This window comes from Simochromis diagramma, unplaced genomic scaffold (assembly GCF_900408965.1).
Source record: "Simochromis diagramma unplaced genomic scaffold, fSimDia1.1 OVJJ01000176.1, whole genome shotgun sequence".
Taxonomy (NCBI): Eukaryota; Metazoa; Chordata; class Actinopteri; order Cichliformes; family Cichlidae; genus Simochromis; species Simochromis diagramma.
Genome location: NW_024386892.1, coordinates 3,246,457 through 3,265,572, shown reverse-complemented (window position 1 = coordinate 3,265,572; position 19,116 = coordinate 3,246,457). Strand labels below are relative to the sequence as shown.

At 52.0% G+C, this 19,116-nt stretch overlaps 1 protein-coding gene across 16 annotated transcripts in view; it reads left to right on the top strand.

The window, feature by feature from the left end:
• Window positions 1-18,944, top strand: part of usp54a (ubiquitin specific peptidase 54a) — a 43,021-nt gene extending 24,077 nt beyond the window's left edge. For 10 of the 16 annotated variants that reach the window (XM_040033936.1, XM_040033932.1, XM_040033933.1 and 7 more), the window contains 21 exons: window positions 1,234-1,326; window positions 1,408-1,542; window positions 1,716-1,829; window positions 2,516-2,598; window positions 2,705-2,807; window positions 2,895-3,041; window positions 3,141-3,290; window positions 6,571-6,739; window positions 6,978-7,169; window positions 7,685-7,819; window positions 8,187-8,901; window positions 9,674-9,798; window positions 9,923-10,087; window positions 10,627-10,746; window positions 11,998-12,184; window positions 12,283-12,357; window positions 13,821-14,626; window positions 15,084-15,193; window positions 15,275-15,391; window positions 16,385-16,610; window positions 17,059-18,944. In XM_040033936.1, coding sequence (XP_039889870.1) covers window positions 1,234-1,326; window positions 1,408-1,542; window positions 1,716-1,829; window positions 2,516-2,598; window positions 2,705-2,807; window positions 2,895-3,041; window positions 3,141-3,290; window positions 6,571-6,739; window positions 6,978-7,169; window positions 7,685-7,819; window positions 8,187-8,901; window positions 9,674-9,798; window positions 9,923-10,087; window positions 10,627-10,746; window positions 11,998-12,184; window positions 12,283-12,357; window positions 13,821-14,626; window positions 15,084-15,193; window positions 15,275-15,391; window positions 16,385-16,610; window positions 17,059-17,597 — 4,506 coding nt within the window. In that variant the 3' untranslated portion in view covers window positions 17,598-18,944. Of the gene's footprint in view, window positions 1,159-1,233; window positions 1,327-1,407; window positions 1,543-1,715; window positions 1,830-2,515; window positions 2,599-2,704; window positions 2,808-2,894; window positions 3,042-3,140; window positions 3,291-6,570; window positions 6,740-6,977; window positions 7,170-7,684; window positions 7,820-8,186; window positions 8,902-9,673; window positions 9,799-9,922; window positions 10,088-10,626; window positions 10,747-11,997; window positions 12,185-12,282; window positions 12,358-13,820; window positions 14,627-15,083; window positions 15,194-15,274; window positions 15,392-16,384; window positions 16,611-17,058 lie in introns of those variants that run through there. The other 6 variants (XM_040033943.1, XM_040033941.1, XM_040033944.1 and 3 more) reach the window with 6 other exon arrangements.
• The last annotated feature ends 172 nt before the right edge of the window (window positions 18,945-19,116 follow it).

Genomic DNA, 19,116 nt, shown 5'->3' with positions numbered 1-19,116 from the left:
TTTGGTGTAGCTCCGCCCTTATCCACCCGGCGAGTCCTGATGTCTTTCCTCCGGCTCTGACACGTTTGCTTCGATGGTTTCTGGTCTCGGCTTAAATCCTCAGAGGCGTCTTTAGCTTCTGCTCCACTAATTCAGTTTCCTGTCAGTGTTTGTTTCTGTGTGATATCAACAGAGGTTTTAATTCGTCTTAGCTCTGATGTGGTGAAGGTGCAGAAACCCCAGCATTCAAATTAAAGCGTGTATTTCACAGACTTTGTGTGCAGCGTGAGGCACTTTCTTACATTAAATATTACATAATTCAGTTTGAAGTTTCTGCTCTGCAAACATTTTATTTACGAGATCATCTCTGGAGGCGAGAAGCGGCTCTGTGGTGAGCGGCGGCGAGCCAGCTGGTGAGTAAAAGACAAAATGGTAAAAGCTGTGCTGACGGAACTTTCAAAATAAGAGCCAAAAATAAACTAAATGTGTGGTGTTGTGGAAAATCAGTTGCAGATGGTGTTGTTCTCGCAGACAGATTAAAAAGATGAGTCTCCCAGGCGGCCCGCCCACCGCTCTCTGGTTGTTTTTCTTGGTGTCTTCAGGTGATTGTTGACTAAAAGGATGTTTTTAAAGACGCGCCCTCCGTCTCGAGTGTGTCCTGCAGGTGATTCACACCTGATGACTGATCCTGGTCAGCGTGAGTCACTGAGATCTGCTAAACGAGCTTTTATAAAGTCTGCAGTGAAACTGAGCGGCGAGCTGATGTTTGCTGTCTGTGACACGTGCAGCGTCGTGTTTTCTCTTCCTGTCAGTCATGCACACACACGCACACACACGCACACACACACGCACACACACGCACACACATACAGCTGCAGCAGTTTGTCCTCTGGGCACGCTCACGCCAGCTCCCATCATCGCGCCGCAGACGTCTTCATCACGCGGTGTAGACGGTTTCCTGCAGCAGACGGAGATGCTGACGAACTTGGTCTGACACACAGACTTTACTTTTACTTCTGCAACTCCTCAGGTCACTAAGCCCGCTCTCTGATTGGTCAGGACAGCATTGGCTGTTGGTTTGTGCTGACAGGTGATTGGCTGACAGGTGTGGCGATGTGTTTGGTGGAGTTAGAGCAGCAGCACAGAGACACACCGTCAGTAAGGACTTGTGCTGCTGAGGTGAAGCTCTGACTCCGTTTCCCAGAATGCTCCCCTGTGTTGCTTCATTTTAAAACTTGTTTTTCCTCCTCTCAGGTCCTCTGGCACCTCGACATCTTCCGCCGCAGTTTCCGTCAGCTGACCACCCATAAGTGCATGGAGGACTCGTGCATTTTCTGCGCTCTGAAGGTGAGAACCTCTCCAAACCTGACCCTCAACCCCTGACCCCGGTCCCTCCTCTCACTGACCCCTGACCTCTCCATTCCACAGAGCATCTTTGCTCAGTTCCAGTACAGCAGCGACAAAGTTTTGCCGTCCGACGCGCTCCGCAGCGCGCTCGCCAAAACCTTCCAGGACAAGCAGCGGTTTCAGCTCGGCATCATGGACGACGCTGCGGAGTGCTTTGTAAGACGATGACACACAAACTCTGAAGGCGCTGCAGCGCTTGATCAGTGTTACAGTAGAGATTACACTTTGACCAATCAGAACCAGCGTTTCAGTAGCTCGGGCGTGCCCGCGGGCCCTCGCCGCGTTCACTCGATTACCTAAGCTCAGGCTTCACTTCTGCGTCTGTGCAGGAAAACATCCTGATGAGGATCCACTTCCACATCGCAGACGAGACCAAAGAAGACATCTGCACAGCCAGACACTGCATCCCCCACCAGAAGTTCGCCATGATGCTCTTTGAGCAGGTGAGGAAGAAACTCTGGGATCACAGAGAGGGTTTAACCAGTCAGTCAGGTGCAATGACTGTAAAACCAGTTAAAAACCAGTAATATTCATTTTCTTTTTATTAACGAGTCGCTTTAAAACAATCATCTGTCACTGGTTTACCTGCTGCGTCACACACCTGCAGGTGGCTTCATTTCCTAACTTTACCTGATATTTTACTTTTGTACTTTGACTGTATGAGCATGAAGAGTCAACACACACACAGACACACACACACACAGACACACACACACACACACAGACACACAGACAGACAGACACACACACACACACACACACACACAGACACACACACACACACACACACACACAGACACACAGACAGACAGACACACACACACACACAGACAGACAGACAGACACACACACACACAGACAGACAGACACACACACACACACACACACACAGACACACACACAGACACACACACAGACACACACACAGACACACACACACACACAGACACACACACACACAGACAGACAGACAGACACACACACACACAGACAGACAGACACACACACACACACAGACAGACAGACAGACACACACACACACACACACACACACACAGACACACACACACACACACACACACAGACACACACACACACACACTCCGTGTTCACCTCCCGTCTGGTTCAGTGTGTGTGCAGCAGCTGTGGAGCCTCCTCGGATCCTCTGCCCTTCATTCAGATGGTCCACTACATCTCCACCACCTCCCTGTGGTAAGTCCAATCCAGCGTTTACCAGATCATATTTAATGAAGACTGGAGCTTCTTCATCATGAAGAACTGACTCACACACAGTAACACTCCTCCTCCTCCTCCTCAGTAACCAGGCAGTGAAGATGTTGGAGTCGAGGGAGAAGGCGACCCCGGGCATGTTCGGGGAGCTGCTACGAAACGCCAGCATGGGCGACCTGCGCAACTGTCCTGTGAGCAGCAGTTCTCCTGCGACGCACACACACTGACTGGCGTGAAGCACTCAGAGGTCACGGCTCACCTTTCTTCCTCTTCCTCAGAGTCAGTGCGGTCAGCAGCTGCGGATGGCTCGCGTCCTCCTCAACAGTCCGGAGATCATCACCATCGGCCTGGTGTGGGACTCGGATCACTCGGACCTGGCCGAGGACGTCATCCACACCCTGGGAACCTGCCTGCGCCTCGGGGATGTAAGTAGAATAAGACACGGCATTAAAGCACGGTCTGAACAAAGCGAAGGGTAAACGCGAGCGTCGGCGGCGTGCGGTGACATCTTCCCCTCTCTGCAGCTGTTCTACAGGGTGACCGAGGAGAAGGCTCGGCAGTCCGAGCTCTACCTGGTCGGGATGGTGTGCTACTACGGGAAACATTACTCCACTTTCTTCTTCCAGACTAAGATCCGCCGGTGGATGTACTTTGATGACGCACACGTCAAAGAGGTATGCGTGCACACAGGTAGAAACATCTGCAGCGACAGATGTGTCGAACGCTTTCCTTTCCTTTATTCTCACGGTCGTGTCGTGAGGCGGAGGATGAGTTTCTCTGCTCACCAAGACACTTGTAATAACGTAGTAATAACGAGGTGCAGTGCCACCGAGGCCGGTTAGACTCTGCTGTAGTGCGACTGTAATGCGAGTGCGTTTTGTGTGTGTTTGTGAAGTAAAGGAAAGCTTTGACCTTTGATCTGCATCAAAAAGAACAGTTTGCTGTTAGGAGACTTCTCAGAGCCACGTGTTCTCACCGTGTGGACGTGGGGGCGTGGTGTCAGGATCCCGTCCCTGCTTTTGCAGACGATGTGGTTCTCATCGTTAAGGTTCGCAGCTGAGTGTGAAGCAGCTGGATCAGGGGGGGTTTCATTATCTCGGGGTCATCTTCAGGACGGAGGAGGAAGTGCAGCCGAGCGGTGGTGAGGCGTGAGCGGGCTCAGCCTCAGAGACGGGTTGAGGAGCTCGGGTTCAGCATCGGTCCTCTAGCTGGAGGTGATGTCTGATAAGAGGGTGTTTAGACTCGCACCACCACGATCTGGACCCAGATGAGCAGCAGGTGGTTATGGATTAAAAAGCCTCGTTATTTAAGTCGCGCTGCTTTGCTTTATTTAGGCTCGGGGGGCCCCACCCGCAACACCTCCACAGCCCACCAGGGGGCGGTGGCCCGGACTTTGGGAGTTGTGGGGTTAACTGATACACAATCAAATTTCCGTGTGTGGTCAGGAAGAGAAATGACCTCATGTGCTTCCTGTCCTTCCCTCGACCTCCCCACTATCACCTCTTTCCTCCTGCCTCCTCCTGCTCCCTGTCGCCTCTCTCTTCTGTCATCGACGCTCTCTGATGGAAAGAGAGATGTCATTCCCCGCACTCCCTCACTCTCTGCTGGTTGTGAAAACAAGGATATCCCTCTATTGTTGACCAGTCCAGCTGGACAGAGTGGAGGGTGTGGTCAGAGCGCGCTCACACCACAGCGACACTTTTGCTCACGCTGCAGACTTTCATTCTGTCTCTTTCTCTTAAACAAACACATATTTTCACACGGCCGGGTCGGCGCGGCGCGCTGAATCCCGCGGACGTCCTGTCACAGCCGAGCGGGGCTGAAGCTTTTGGATGTTTGGAAGAATCGGAGGAAGTGTTGAAGTAATCGAGCAGGAGGATTTTACAAAGACAGACTGAGCGGGAGGATGGGGAGGAGGCGTTTTTCCATCACGAAGCCGTGAGCTGCTGTCAGCATCTGGACGTCCCGACTGCAGCCGGTAAAGCACCGGCTCCTCCTCACCTTCCCAACTGTTGGCTTGAATTATCTTCCATTAATTCAAGATTATTGCTTTAAATTTGTTTCTATATTTTTGCCTGAAGTTTATACAGAAACACTTAAGGTTAAAAAAAGGTAATAAGTTCATTCTTGGTAATTACGGGAACAGGAACTGTCTGCGGTGGAGACAGATGCCTGGCAACTTTTTTTTTTTTGGCAGCACTGAAATGAGATTTTAGATAAGAACTGGATGCAGCACCGTGACTCCTCCCACTGTTTTCAGGGCTTTGTAGCCTCAACAGGGGCAACAAGCAGACACAGCTTAGTGTTAATCAGAGCTCAGTGACATCCAATTAACTGCAGACAGTGTTAGTACAGCAACCTCACAGCAGCCGTGTTATTGGTTACGTCATGTTAGAAAGCTCAGGGACCTCCGCCTGTTTGCCGTCTACCTGTCAGTCACAGAGGCCACGCCCCTAACAGTTGTTTGTCTCCGTCTCCTGACGAACTGTTGGCCAGTCTCTTCTCCGATATGTAAAACGGTGTCATCTGCATATAGTGACACTCTTCTTCTGCTCATTCCTCTCTTTCACTTCCTCTCAATCTTTATTCTGTAACAAAAGTTTAAAACTGTTTTTATTAACTTACCTGTAGAGACCAAACAGGCGCTTCAGTGTAGATTTCAGGCTTTAGTGGGTAACAGCTCTGCAGCTCTGGAACTGCTCAGTGTGATTTGGTGTCTTTTAAAAGCATCTTCTAACCTGCACTCGAACATTTAGGATATATCTAGATTAAAGCAGAGCATCAGATTTTGCTGCAGCCTCTGTGAGCTCTTTGAACCAGCTCTGCACCTGCTGCAGGTTCTGCTTGGAGTTCTCCTCCAGCTCACAGGAGGTCTCCAGAACAGATCCAGGACCAGCCGAAGGATGTCGAGGAACACCGTCGCAGCAGCCTGGGGAAACAAAGTGGCTGCTTGTTGTTCAGTATAAGAACCAGGGGATTGTTCACTAGTGCCCTGACTTCATGTGCACGAGTACGCATGACAATCCTGCTCAGAGCGAAGCGTCTGTTTGTGTCTGCTGTTAGACTCAGGTTAGAGATGTTCTTGCTGCTTTCTCATTGGTCTGCAGCTCTTTGCTGTTGGTGCTGTGTGTGAGCGTGTGTGTGTCTGCGTGCACGTGTGTGTGTGTGTGTTGTGTGTGTGTGTGTGTGTGTGTGTGTGTGCGGTGCGTGTGTCTGTGTGTGTGTCTGCGTGTGTGTCTGTATGTGTGTGTGTGTGTGTGCGTGCACGTGTGTCTGCGTGTGTGTCTGTATGTGTGTGTGTGTGTGTGTGTCTGCGCGTGTGAGCGTGTGCGTGTGTCTGCGTGTGTGTGTGTGTGTCTGCGTGTGTGAGCGTGTGTGTGTGTGTCTGCGTGTGTGTGAGCGTGTGTGTGTGTGTCTGCGTGCGTGTGTGTCTGCGTGTGTGTGTGTGTGCGTGTGTGTGTCTGCATGCACGTGTGTCTGCGTGTGTGTCTGCGTGTGTGAGCGTGTGTGTGTGTCTGCGTGTGTGAGCGTGTGTGTGTGTCTGCGTGTGTGTGTGTGTGAGCGTGTGTGTGTGTGTGTGTGTCTGCGTGCGTGTGTGTCTGCGTGTGTGTGTGTGTGTGCGTGTGTGTGTGTGTCTGCATGCACGTGTGTCTGCATGCACGTGTCTGCGTGTGTGTCTGCGTGTGTGAGCGTGTGTGTGTGTCTGCGTGTGAGCGTGTGTGAGCGTGTGTGTGTGTCTGCGTGTGAGCGTGTGTGAGCGTGTGTGTGTGTCTGCGTGTGTGTGTGTGTGTGTGCGTGTGTGTGTCTGCATGCACGTGTGTCTGCGTGTGTGTGCGTGTGTGTGTGTGTGTGTGTGTGTGTGTGTGTGTGTCTGCGTGTGTGTGAGTGTGTGTGTGTGTGTGTGCAGGTTTGTGACTCACTGATGTCTTGCTGGTTTCCGTCGCTGTCCTGCAGATCGGGCCCAAGTGGATCGACGTGGTTTCGCGCTGCATTAAAGGCCACTACCAGCCGCTGCTGCTGCTGTACGCCGACCCGCGGGGGACGCCGGTGTCTGCGCAGGACCTGCCCTCGCGCCTCGACCTCCACCACCTCAACAAGGCCTGTTACGACAGCGAAGACTCGGGTAACTACAACACAGCTAGGAGTCGTAGTAGTAGCACAGCAGCAAACACTCAGGTAACTAAACCAGCCTCAGTCGCTCCAATAACACTTTTACTGGCAGGCGGCAGCTGGAGGAGCAGTAGAAGTAGTTCTTAATGTTTAGGCGTGTCTGATGTGATGAGTGCTTTTGTTGTGCTGTGTTTGTGTGAGTCCATCTCCACTGACCTCCTCCCTCCATCCTCCGCCTCCCACTCGCCCAGGCCGCGAGCCGTCGATCTCCAGCGACACTCGCACCGATTCGTCGACGGAGAGCTACTCGTACCGACAGCCCTCCCACTCGCACCATGAGTCCCTGGCCAGTCGCTACTCCTCCGACTCCCAGGGAACCGTCATCTGCATCGACCGCCCAGACGGAGCCCCGCACGCCTCGCTCTGCAGCCTGGATACCGTAGGTGGGTCAGAGGGGGGAACCGGAGACACTGGAACCCTTGTTAGTGTCTGCCAGCATGTGAGTCCACCAGCGGTCCTAAGCTCAAAGATGGAAGGCGTGGGTGTCTTCCTAGCAGAGATGCCCACATCAACAGCCAGTTTTCTTAACTGTGTTCAGTTTGAAGCTTTAGTTTTTAAAAAGGAGCTGGTGCTCCTGTGGTAACCAGCACTACCATAAACTGGGCTTTAATGTAATCTTGAGCTTAAACCATATTTTCGTCAAACAGCCAACATGAGCAGGAAATGTTTCGTATTTTCTTCCAGAATAAACGAACGTTCTCCATCTTTGTGTTTTGGACGCTCGGTGCGATGAAACAGGATTTAATGAACGTGAACGTGTTGCAGTTACATTCATTCATTGCTCCGCCTCAGTCATGTGACCCATCTATGCAGCCGATCGCATTCATGCATTCTGCTTCTTTTTCCTATCATGGCGGTCACGCTGTGAACATGTGTTGCCCTGCTTCTTGTTGCTAAGGCCACGTGACGGACGGTGAGCAGCATCAGCCTCCGAGGAAAGGAGGCGTGGCCGGGGATAGGAGGCGGAGCGCTAGCCGCCACCGGCGGTCTAAACCTGAGAACGAAGCGTCGTCGGCTGGTTACCACAGTGAGGGTAGGCGGGGCTTAGGCCAAAGACTTGCTCTGTGAACTGCCTGACATGTGACATGAGTCTAAAAGTATCACGAGCCCACGCTCAGCCTGGCGACAAACACTGGAGTTTCACAGCAGGATGATTTCTGGGCCATAGCGCCATCTAGTGGCATTTTTGTGACCTCTGATAATTCAGCACCAGCTGTGTAGGTGTAGTGTATGTGGGTGGAGCAAAGTCTCAGGGCGTAGATCAGCTGATTCTGAAGGTGAAGCCGTGTTTTTATTTCCCATCCAGTCATTCATCCACCTCCTTCGTTCACTCTCCTCTGGGGTAAGGTTACTCCTTCTCCTCCTCGTCTTTTCTTACTCCTGCTTTTCTCCTCCTCCAGGCGAGACGTTAAAGGAGCAGCAGGTCCCTCGTCACCTCCCCAAACCTTCGTCTTCCTTCTCATCATCGACCAGCCGCCTGCGAGACTTCAAGGAGACCATGAGCAACATCATCCACAGCCGACCCCTCTCCTCCTCCTCCTCCACGTCTCTGCCGGCCGCCGGCTTCTCCTCTGAAATCGCCCCCTCCTCGAACAGCAGCCATCACCACCACCTCCCTGCCAGCAGCGCCGCTCCTTCCTCCTCCTCCTCCGCTGGGAAAGCTCAGGACTGGGAGGCCGACAGCACCAGCAGCGAGTCAAAGTCCAGCTCCTCCGGGGGAACAGGGAGGTACCGGCCGGCTTGGAGGCCCCGGAGGGAGGCGCTCAACATCGACAGCATCTTTAACCGCGAGAGGCGGAGGCAAGCGGGGTACAGCCCCCTCGGAGCGCCGCTGCTCGACGACTGTGGAGCTCAGGACGCCCCCTCAGCCCTGGAGGAGGTGATGCCTGTCCGGACGGGCTCCTCCAGGACTCTCCCCGCCTCTTTCTCCAGCAGCCACAGAGGAGGTGGAGCTGGACCGGGAGGTGAGAACGAAGGAGAGGGAGGAGCCGTGCTGTCTCCCGCTGCTCCTCCTGCTGCTCCACCCAGGCTGATCCAGAGGATGGAGAGCGGCTACGAGAGCAGCGAGAGGAACAGCAGCAGCCCGGTCAGCCTGGACCTGAACCCGGGAGACAGGTGAGCTCCAGAAGGTCGTCATCAATCGATCAATCGATCAATACTCCAGTCGGCAGATCGTATCGCACCTTACGTGAAGTCACTGTTTAAGTAAAATAATTATATTTATTAAAGACAGAACAAGGGAGTAAATTCAAACGTGAGATGGCGTGTAAGCGAACACGGTAACGTAAAAAACAACATACGATGAGATAATAAAAACACAAAGTGAAATAAAAGGTACAATAATAAAAGAACTCCATTAAATAAAAAGAAAACAATGCAATAAAAATAATGTAAATATAAAATAAATCAAAATCCTTCAGCAGATTTAAAAATGCATTTTCTCATCTGTATAAACAAAGCTGTAAAAAGTGGCATAATCAGGAAATTTCCACCTTTTCAGTGGTCCTTGAACTGCCCATGTGCCCTGTTTACTCAAACAATTGGCAAAAATAAACCATTTGCACCAAATCAGATCCTGTAAAAACAAATAATACATCGAAGAAAACATGCAGGATCGCCGTCGCTGTGTTTCTGCAGCGGGTTTGTCAGATTAGGAGCAGAGCTGATTACGACCCCGTCCTGCTGCAGCAGTTAAACTTTCCTGCCATGCTAAGTGACTCCTTTGGTGGTTTGAGAGTTCGTTCTTGTAAAGTCATTAAAGAATGACCCTGCCCCTGAACCTGTATGACAGAATATGAGTGTTCAGTGGAGTCTAAACTCAGGATTGGCTCTGTTATATGAAACTTCAGCTCCTGACGCTAAACGTGTCTCTGTTTCTCCTCTTCAGGGAGTGTGTGGTGAAGAAGGCTTTGTCGTCCTCTTCCTCCTCAGGACCCTCGTGGAGGAACGCCCGCTCGAAGAGCAGCGGCGCTTTGCTGCAGGAGCTCAGCTCATCCAGCAGGGGGAGCCTCGGTACGAACGTCTTCGTGTTCTTGCTCATGCAGACGTTGAGCTCTCAGCTCTGCATGTCAACAGGCCGACTTTACTCCGGCGTGCAAACTTGTTTTATATATTAATGCTGATGGTGTTGTTGCAGCGCCCTCTGCAGGCCGCAGCGAGCTGGACGAGCTGCAGGAGGAGGTGCTGAGGAGAGCGAGGGAGGAGGAGCAGCAGCGGCGGCAGGAGAAGGAGAGGGAGGCGGCGCTCGGCTTCAACCCGAGACCCAGCAAGTACCTGGACCTGGACCAGCTGCAGATCCAGGGTACACACACACAGACACACACACACACACTGACACAAATACACTGACACACACACTGACACACACACACACAGACACACACACACACGCTGACACAAATACACTGACACACACACTGACACACACACACACAGACACACACACACACACTGACACAAATACACTGACACACACACAGACACACACAGACAGACACACACACACTGACACACACACACAAACACACACTGACACTCTTCACGCTTCAGCTCAGACTGTTACTAAATTCACGATTTCATAAAAAATGGTTTTATTTTGAAAATCCTGTTGGCTGTAATTGTCACTCTTGTTGCTTCCTCTTTGTTTTTTCTCTCGTTATGTGGCGTTTGTCTCGTGCTGCCAGTGGGTTGTTTGATTGGACGGTTAGCTAGTGTCGCGAGCAGAAGGAGAGACGCATCGAGGCGTTGGGAGTTCAGTGGAAAGTCCGCGGGGGAGTCGGGAAGGACTCCGTGAAAACACAAAGTTTAAAGCTGTGTGCGTCTTCCTCTTTTGCTCTGCAGGTAAATCGGACACTTACGAGCGGTGCGTGTCAGAGGCGGAGCTCCTGCTGGACCAGTCGATGCGTCTGGAGCAGGCAGGCGAGGTCGCCGCCGCGCTGTCAGCTGTCAATGAAGCTGTCTGTAAGCTCCTCCCACTGCCACTAACCACACTCTCTCCACTTTGAACGCAGCCAGGCAGAAACCTGACGGCCGACTTACACACACACGAACGCGAGAAGCTGAATCGAGCTTTAAACGATCCGCTCACCCAAACAAACATCGGGATGGTTTTTGATGACATCATTACTGCGTCTGTATTCGCCGCTGTTTGCTTCACGTGTGTCAGTCAGATGTGAACCATGAGGGTCTGTAAATATCACAGAGTGTTAACTCAGCTCAGGGTTCGAGTCACTTCATCAGATTTGGCTCATTCTGTAGTGGGACAAAGTGAAGACTGTCCTCATTAAAAATAGACAGGAAATGTCCTCAGTGTGACCCCGCCCCCTGCAGATCCTCTTATGTCCAGCAGAGGCAGCAGTGAGTCTGTCCCCATAAACTCCCATGTTAAACGATAGAGCAGGAATATTCATACTTACAGCCTGATACTAACGGTTTCCCTTCAGAACGCCTGTTTTAAACTTCTGTTAGAGAATAAGGATGAGAGGAAGTAGAAGAAGAAGAGTGTCACTGTATGCAGATGACACAGTGCTGTAAACGGGAGACGTTGAGGGGTCAGAGGTGGACGGGGTCACAGTTCGACTTCATTTCTGTCAGTAATCTGGAACTCCAAATGGTCCCTCTGTCTTCTGTTGGAAAGAAGTTTAATTCTGAAAGTCATCCATTTACCAAACAGACCATCATCACAGCACGTCAGTTTTTCCTCGCCACAGAGAAAAGCAGCTGGAGTGAATCTAAGAAGCCGTGAGCTCTGCAAACATCCCAGAAAAGCACAGAAAGGCTGTTTCACACTGGGCTGCATCACACAGCAGCCTCTGTTATTTACTGGTTCATGTGTGACTTCCTGCGCTGTGAGGTCACACGTGAACGTGCGGTTCAGCGTCGTCACCCGTAGATGATCAAGCGTGTCGGAGGCGTCCTCGAAGCTGACAGCCGGGTTGTTTTTCTTTGGTTGTGATTCTCTTACTTTAACCTTCTGTCTGGACTTGATTTCTCCATTTCATCGTTAATAACCACGCCACCTTCATGTCAGCAGTGCGATGTTTGATTTCCTGTCAGCTGTGAGTTTTCTTTGTCAGATTGTTTTGCATGAAATCATCATAACGAGTTCTTTTCTGCATCTTTGGTTCATTTTTTATTCTTTTCTCTCTTTCTGTTTTCTTTTCATTTTCCTTCTGTTGTGGATTTTCTGTTGAATCGTGACCCCGGCTGCAGCCAAACTGCGGCCGGTGGTGGCTGAGGGCGGAGCTAGTAGTCACAGCCGGCTGCAGCGCTGCATGAGGAGAGCCCGCAGCCTGCAGCAGCGCATGCAACTGCTGCAGCAACAACAGCAGGACTCAGAGGCAGGCAGAGAGAAACCACCGCAGCAGCAGGAGGAGCAGCAGCTCCAGGAACAGCACAGGTACCGCTGCAGCCTGATCAGCCAATCAGAACGCACCAGCAGGTGGCGCCCTGTTACCTTCTGTGTATTAAACCTTGTTATTCCTGATGTGTGAACAGAACCTGTGGAGGTTGGAGGTGTAAATCCTCAGCTGAGCTCAAAACTCCTGACATCTTACCTCCTCATGGGCTGATGTAAGAACCTGACGAGAGCTTCAACCAGAGCAAAAATAAATTGAGAATAAATCGGGCAGTAAACTCACACATGTGGTTCTAACGCGATGATGTGGCGTTATTTTTGTGCCACTAATCTGAGCGCACGTAAGAAAAATTTGCAAGTTTTGCATTTTGAGGAGAAATTTGTTTTGAGCGAAGAAAAGCTAAATCTGAGTGAACAAAACTCATCGCTGCGTGCAAAAACTGTGTTTCAGTGTTTGCTATTATCCACGCACACACAACAGCAGCCCCTCTCGCTCAGTTTTTGCATGTGTCGCTCGCGCTCTCAACATTTCTGCCCGTGTGCGCTCAACTCTTTCTCTACAACCAGCCAATCACAGATTTGGATGCAAAAATATCTGATTGGCTGTTCTGGTCTCCAATCAGCTTGTTAGCTGCTGTAGCTAAACCCAGGCAAATATCCCAGAATGCATTTCATCCAAAACTCAAACGAGGCAGTGGCGGCGGAACACAGAGTGGCTGAGTTTGAAATATTACTCTGTCTGGGTCACAAAATAAACGTGTAAGATATTTTCAGGTGAAGATGTTGCTGTGTAAACTTCAAATATCTGCTCGATTCATCAAGACGTCACATATTTGCAAAAGTGCTCTAACGTTTCCAAAGATGCCTGTTACCCACCAGCTGACCGGGTGGTCAAGGCGTGGCCCCAGGTATTGACCGGCCCACCAGGTATTACATGAAAAACCATAAAGCCTTTGAACGAAAACAAAGCTGCTGTGACAGTGACGTACACTGTTGTATATATGTATGATTTGTATCACCTTCATGTTTCCAAACCGACATCATGACCAGCAGCTTTCCAGCTGTGGCTCCAGCAAACATCAGCTGATACTAGAAATTAATATTAAATCAATTCTAACAACAGCTGATCAAGCTTAAACATGCTGCTGTTGTTTAGCGCGACATCTGCTGGTTTCCTGTTTCTGGCACAAAGTGGGCGATAAACAAACAAGAGAGACGATCAGCTGATCATTGATCAGTTTCATGATTGAAGTAGCAACAGGAGAGGGAGGGGAGAGAAGAAGAGGCAGCTGTGCAGCAAAGACAGAATAACTCCAGCTTTGTGTCTTTTCATTGTAGCTGAAGTCCGGGACAAATCGCTTCCCTTTTCACCTCAACATGGATGTGTTGTAATTGGTCCAGCCCAGCGTTGATCATGACCAATTGGCTAATTCACCACCATCATCGTTTATACCGTTAGAAAATGAAAGTGCCAAATGCCCGGCATGCCCAATGGCCAGTCCAGCTGTGCGGTCAGCTGGTGGCTAACAGACGTCTCTGAAAACGTCGGAGCACTTTTACAAATATGTGACGTCTTGATAACTCGAGCAGATATTTGAAGTTTACACAGAGCTCTGGCGTAAAGCCAGTCATTAACACACCCCTCTCCCCCCCCCTTTCTATCCTATCCCCCCCAAAGTGAAAAGCCTCTCTCGGGCCGAATACTTCTGACAGAGATGCACAGCAGCCAATCAGCTGCCTCTCTGGACCAGCAGACGCCGCCTCCCTCCACCTGCCTCATTAGGTCGCTGCCTCCCCAGTCAACCTTGGTATCTGACCCCGCCCCTTCAGGTTCACCTCGGGAGGACAGGAAGACCCTCTGTAGCGTCGGCTCCCTCCCTGCTCTCTGTGTGGATGCCCCTGTGGAAGACTTGGCTCCACCCCCTCTGCTTGAAGAGGAGGAGCTTTCAGTGCAGTGGACCATAACATCTCCTGCCCCAGTGCCTCCAGTACAAGCCCCGCCCCCACCCCGGCTGCATCCCCAAATCCCGTCACCTGTTGAGACGTTGAAACCGTCTTACACCCGGCAGCCTCAGGCCACACCCCCAGACTCCAGCCACATACCGTCCCCGCCCCCTGCCCCTCATCCAACCAGGAACTGGTCATGCTTACACCTAGACCAAGACGTCATCGACTCTCCCAGTCCACCAATCAGCTCGCACCTGTACTCACCGCCAGACTCCCCCGCCAACATTCCCCCAGTGAGCCGCCCGGACCTGCCCGTTTCCCCGCCCACAGTGGCGCTGCCCGTGGAACGCTGGGCTGAAAACGTCAACAGATACTACGGCTCCCAGAGCATTGGGGGAGGGGGACTGGTGGCGGCGGCGGTGACACCCGGCGAGGAGCTGTCAGAGCTGGAATCGCTGTACCAGGCCAGTCTGCTGGCTCCCAGCATGCACCGGGGCAGCCGGGGAGTCAGCCCCCAGCCGAGCGGCAGCAAACCAGGTAGGAGCCTCTGCTGGACGTCAGTGGAACTGCAGCGTTTGGTGCCTCAGAGGTTGAAGCTGGACATTTATTAATAGTTCCAACCAATCAGGAGCCTTCGCTCAGCTGACCTGTTCATGCCGTCATAAACGTGAACTGATGGCGCTGCAAACACGAGTTAATAAAATGAGTTCAGATTGTTCCAGCAGAAGCGACGCCTGCTCCGAGCGGACGCCTGCTCCGAGCGGACGCCTGCTCCGAGCGGACGCCTGCTCCGTGTTTACCCACAATGCAATTTAAGTTTCCTGCAGTGAGTGAAACGGATCAAACGTGAGGCACCAACGCTGGTCTCAGCTCCTCTACGTCACAGACATGAAGCTGCTGATAGCAGACGCCATCCTGCCCGTGTGACTGTGAGCTATAAATGATGTTCATAGTGTGTGTGTGCGTGTGTGTGTGTGTGTGTGTGTGCGTGCAGGCGTGAGGAGGAGGCAGTCGGGTCCCGGACGCTCAAAAACGCCAACAGCTGAGATCGAGAGAGACGCCTACAGGACCCCAGTAGCAGGCCTGCAGAAGGTGTGCACACCTGTGCGTTCAGCCGATGACAGCGTTCACGTTGTGTTTGTGCGACCTTGTTAAAAAAACTGAACTCTCCTGTTTGACCTGCAGCCGCCGTCAGCTGAAGACGAGAGCTACAGCGCCGAAAACCTGCGACGCATCGCCCGCAGCCTCAGTGGGACCGTCATCGGGTCGCGATCCCAAAACCTCGCCCCCTCCCACAGCTGTGTAAGAGAGAAACACACACACACACAAGCTCGTTCAACTATCTTAGTGAGGACCTTCATTGACATAATGGTTTCCCTAGCCCCGGACTCTAAACCTGACCATGACCTAATTGTAACCCTGACACTAAAACCACATTTTGAGCCTCAGAAAGGCTTCAAACTTGTGAGGACACACCGGTTCTCACAAGTGTAGTAGAATGCAGATTTCGGTCCTCACAAAGATAGTTAGACAGGAACACACAGAGGCACTAGCAGCTTCCTTCTGCCACCTTGTGGTCGCACCCTGTAACTGCAGCCTGGAGCTCAGCTTTGGTGCAGAGCAGGAAAACCTCTTTATTCCGTCCATGTCACAGAAAAATGAGGCATCTTTAAAAATCAGTGAACCTGTCCAGGTGAACTCGAGTCACACCCGTCGAGTGACGCTGTCACATTTTAGCCTGTGACCTCATAAACACGTTACCACTCATGAGGATGGAGAATATTTAACTGCAACTGTGTCTGAGCAGCAGCTTCCTGTGTTTCTGCACGCTTCGCTCTGCTCTCGGCGCCGCTGGCGTTCAGCCATCTCGTATTCAGGCCTCAGGAATCGCCTCAGGCCGCCGCATTAAACATTGATGGGCAGTTTAGTTCTCCCATTAAGCTTCTAACCTCAGAGCTCACTGCTCCCGCCCGACAGCTGAGCGGCGCTCGGCATCAGATCCTCACCGCGTTCCCTCGGCCCGAGGGTTTGATTCCTAAATCTGTTACAACGTGAGGGGAGAACTGAGTCATTCAGCAGCGTGCACGCAGACACGATCATGGTGTCACCCCCAGACTTGCATCTCAAAGATACAAGCCCCTCCCCCATGTTTGTTGTTTTTTTTTTTTTTTTAAATCTTTTCGCTCTTGTTTCATGTGTGTTTTTTTTCTTCATCACGTTAACGTGTTTTCATTTCTCCCCCCTCCCTTTGTTTTCTCACTGACGCCTCCACCTTCACTCCTCCTCCTCCTGAAGGACCCCTCTGTGTCCAGACCCCCCCTCAGACATTCTTCCTCCTCCTCTTCCCTCCTGCGTCGTTCCAGCTCCTCTACCCTGCATCCCCCCTCCTCTCCCTCCTTCACTGCAGACCACTCCCACCACCACCAGCCCCGACTCCACGGCCCCTCTCCTCCTGCACAGCACCCCCCCACGCAGACATCACAGCCCCCCAGCTCCAGGCCCTCATCCTGGGGACACTCAGGTAACGTGCCGGCCCTTCACCTCCATCTTCAGAGCAGCTGGCCGGGCATGCTGGGAAATGCAGTTCAACAAATGCTGAAGTCAGATTCTCTCTGTAGTTCAGACAGTTTAGTTTGATTAAACGCTCCCAGCGTTCCCATGGCAACCTGCTCACAGGTGAAAACCTGGAAATGATCAAAGTGACAGGATTCCTTTGCAGTCATGTGACCCTGCTGCCGTGCTGTACATGTGAACCCGTCACGCCTACAGTGCTGTGCATAAGTCTTGAGTCACCGTTTGTAGGAAAAAGTGAAACGTGTGCAGAGTTACTGAAACATGATGGAGGCGGGCTGTTTGGTGTGAGCCCCGCCTCATTTCTGCCGGTCGTCTTCAGGACTTTTGCACAGCGCTGAGGGTGTGAACGCAAAAAGCGTGAACGCCGCCTGATGTGTCCTCTTCCTCTTCCTCAGGAGCTGGTGCGAGCATCCAGCAGCACGTTCTGGTTGTGCCTGACCGGCGTCAGACTCTTTCAGCTCACGGCGTCCCGCTGAGTTACGGCACGCTGCCTCGAGCTCCTCGCCGAGCCCCACCTCCCTCCATCTCCTCCCTCCCCAGGCCCAGAGCTGGCACCGGCCCCGCCTCCCCTCTGGGACAGCAGAGCCTCTACGCCACCATGCTCCGCCCTCGTCGTTCCGCCGCCAGCGCCAACGGCCACTACGGGCACCCCTCATTGGGCTACGCCCCCCACCACCTCAGAGCGTCAGATGGCCCCGCCCACCCACTCCGCCTGGACATCCCCCCAGACGGCGACTGGCGACGCGATACCAACTCCAGGACAGTCCAGCCCAGCTCCTCCTGGGACGCCCGCCTCGCTCGCCACCCGCAGCCTCCTCGGCCCCGCCGGCCCCCCCAGCTCTGCTCGCTCTGCCAGCAGCTTCCCGCCGAGCCGGCGCGCTCCTGTTGCTCCTCGTGCGGCGCCTACGTGGCTCGGTTCCGGCCAACCAGCTGATCGGACCACAGCGAGAGTTTTACTGCAAATGTGGCTCGCTGACATCGTGAAGGAGCTCAAACGCTGTGTGTGCGGCGTGATGATGTCACTTTGGAGGAAAACTCTTGGATTGGCTCTGCAGTGTCGCCCTCTCATCCTCACTTCTTCATCACGGATCTCCTGCTGCTCCGCTCGCCTCGCCGAGCTCACGCACACCAACACGTCTCTGACATCACGAAGCTCCGAGCGGCGACCTGCTGTCTGCTCGGCCCTGAACTCTGATTGGACAGAAGCAAAGAGCGGCTTGGTTTGAGAGCTGAAGCACGCTCGAGGTCCTGATCTTAGAGAAGTGTTTGATAATTTCTGTAAAGCTCAAATTCAGACGCGCTGCTTGTAAACTTAAACGCTAACAAACGGTTGCGATGCCTGGCGTGGGTTCACCTGCTATCGCGTGAGCCCCCCCCGGTGGACGCCAGCGTTATAACACCACTCTGCTCCTGACCGTCTTCAGAGGAACGTCCCCAACGAGCCGGCGCAGTTTGCATTAACCTCAGCATCGTTTTTTTTTTTGTTTTAGTCTGTTTGGAGGTTTTAACTGAAAAGCTGTCAAATATACGGTCCGGGGGCCAGAACCGGCCCGCCAAAGCAGGGCGCTCTGGTCCACCTGTATATAAACAATGAGGGCTTCAGCTCGTTCAGTGACGGGTGGATGCTGGCTCACGGGTGGAGGACTTTCTTCTGTTGGTCCAGTTGATCAACTTTGATTGGAGCATCAGGAGTTGTTTGCGGGTCGTGGCGCTGACGCGTGGAAGCCCGTCCTCCTGGTGATTTTTGTAGTTGTGTGTAGGCGAACTAACCTGAGCGTGCTCACCTGTCGCAGCCCGGCCGGCTCATTTCTCTTCTCTAGATTATTGTAGAAGAATAACCGCAGCTTTGTTTGAGCAGCTAATATTTAGCATGTCTTCAGCTCACCTGTCGCAGGTGTTCGTGTGCTGCCGTGATGACGTTTGTTAGCGCGGTAGCTTGACCGCTTTTAGCGCACTTCACAAGTGTTACGATAGACGTTTCTTTCGCTCGTTGCCGATTTCTTTCGACATCCCTCCCATTTATTTGGGGGAGGAGCCTCCCTTATTTTTCTTGCTCCGATTGGCTCGTTAGACTTTCTGCCAAGACCGGCGCTGGCTCCACCCACCTGGTGCTCCAGGTGAGCTCGGAGTGAAAGGTTGATGTTTCAGATGAAGTTATTTTTGCATCACGTTTGCTTTGCCACAGTGGATTTTGATTTCGTTGGTATATTTTTGATGCTTATTTTTCTACGCTGTAGAGTGAACACAGACGAGAGGACGAATAAAATGTTTAAAGGAAAAAGTCTCACTGGTTTATTGTCTCATTCAGGGTTTATTTAAATATTTTCTGCTGTGTTTTTACATCATGAAACTCGTGACTTTACATTCAAATATTTTCTTCATGTAAAATAAAGTAAAAATTAAAAATTGCCTCAAGTTTAAAATAACAAAAACATTTCCCACTTTATGTCCAC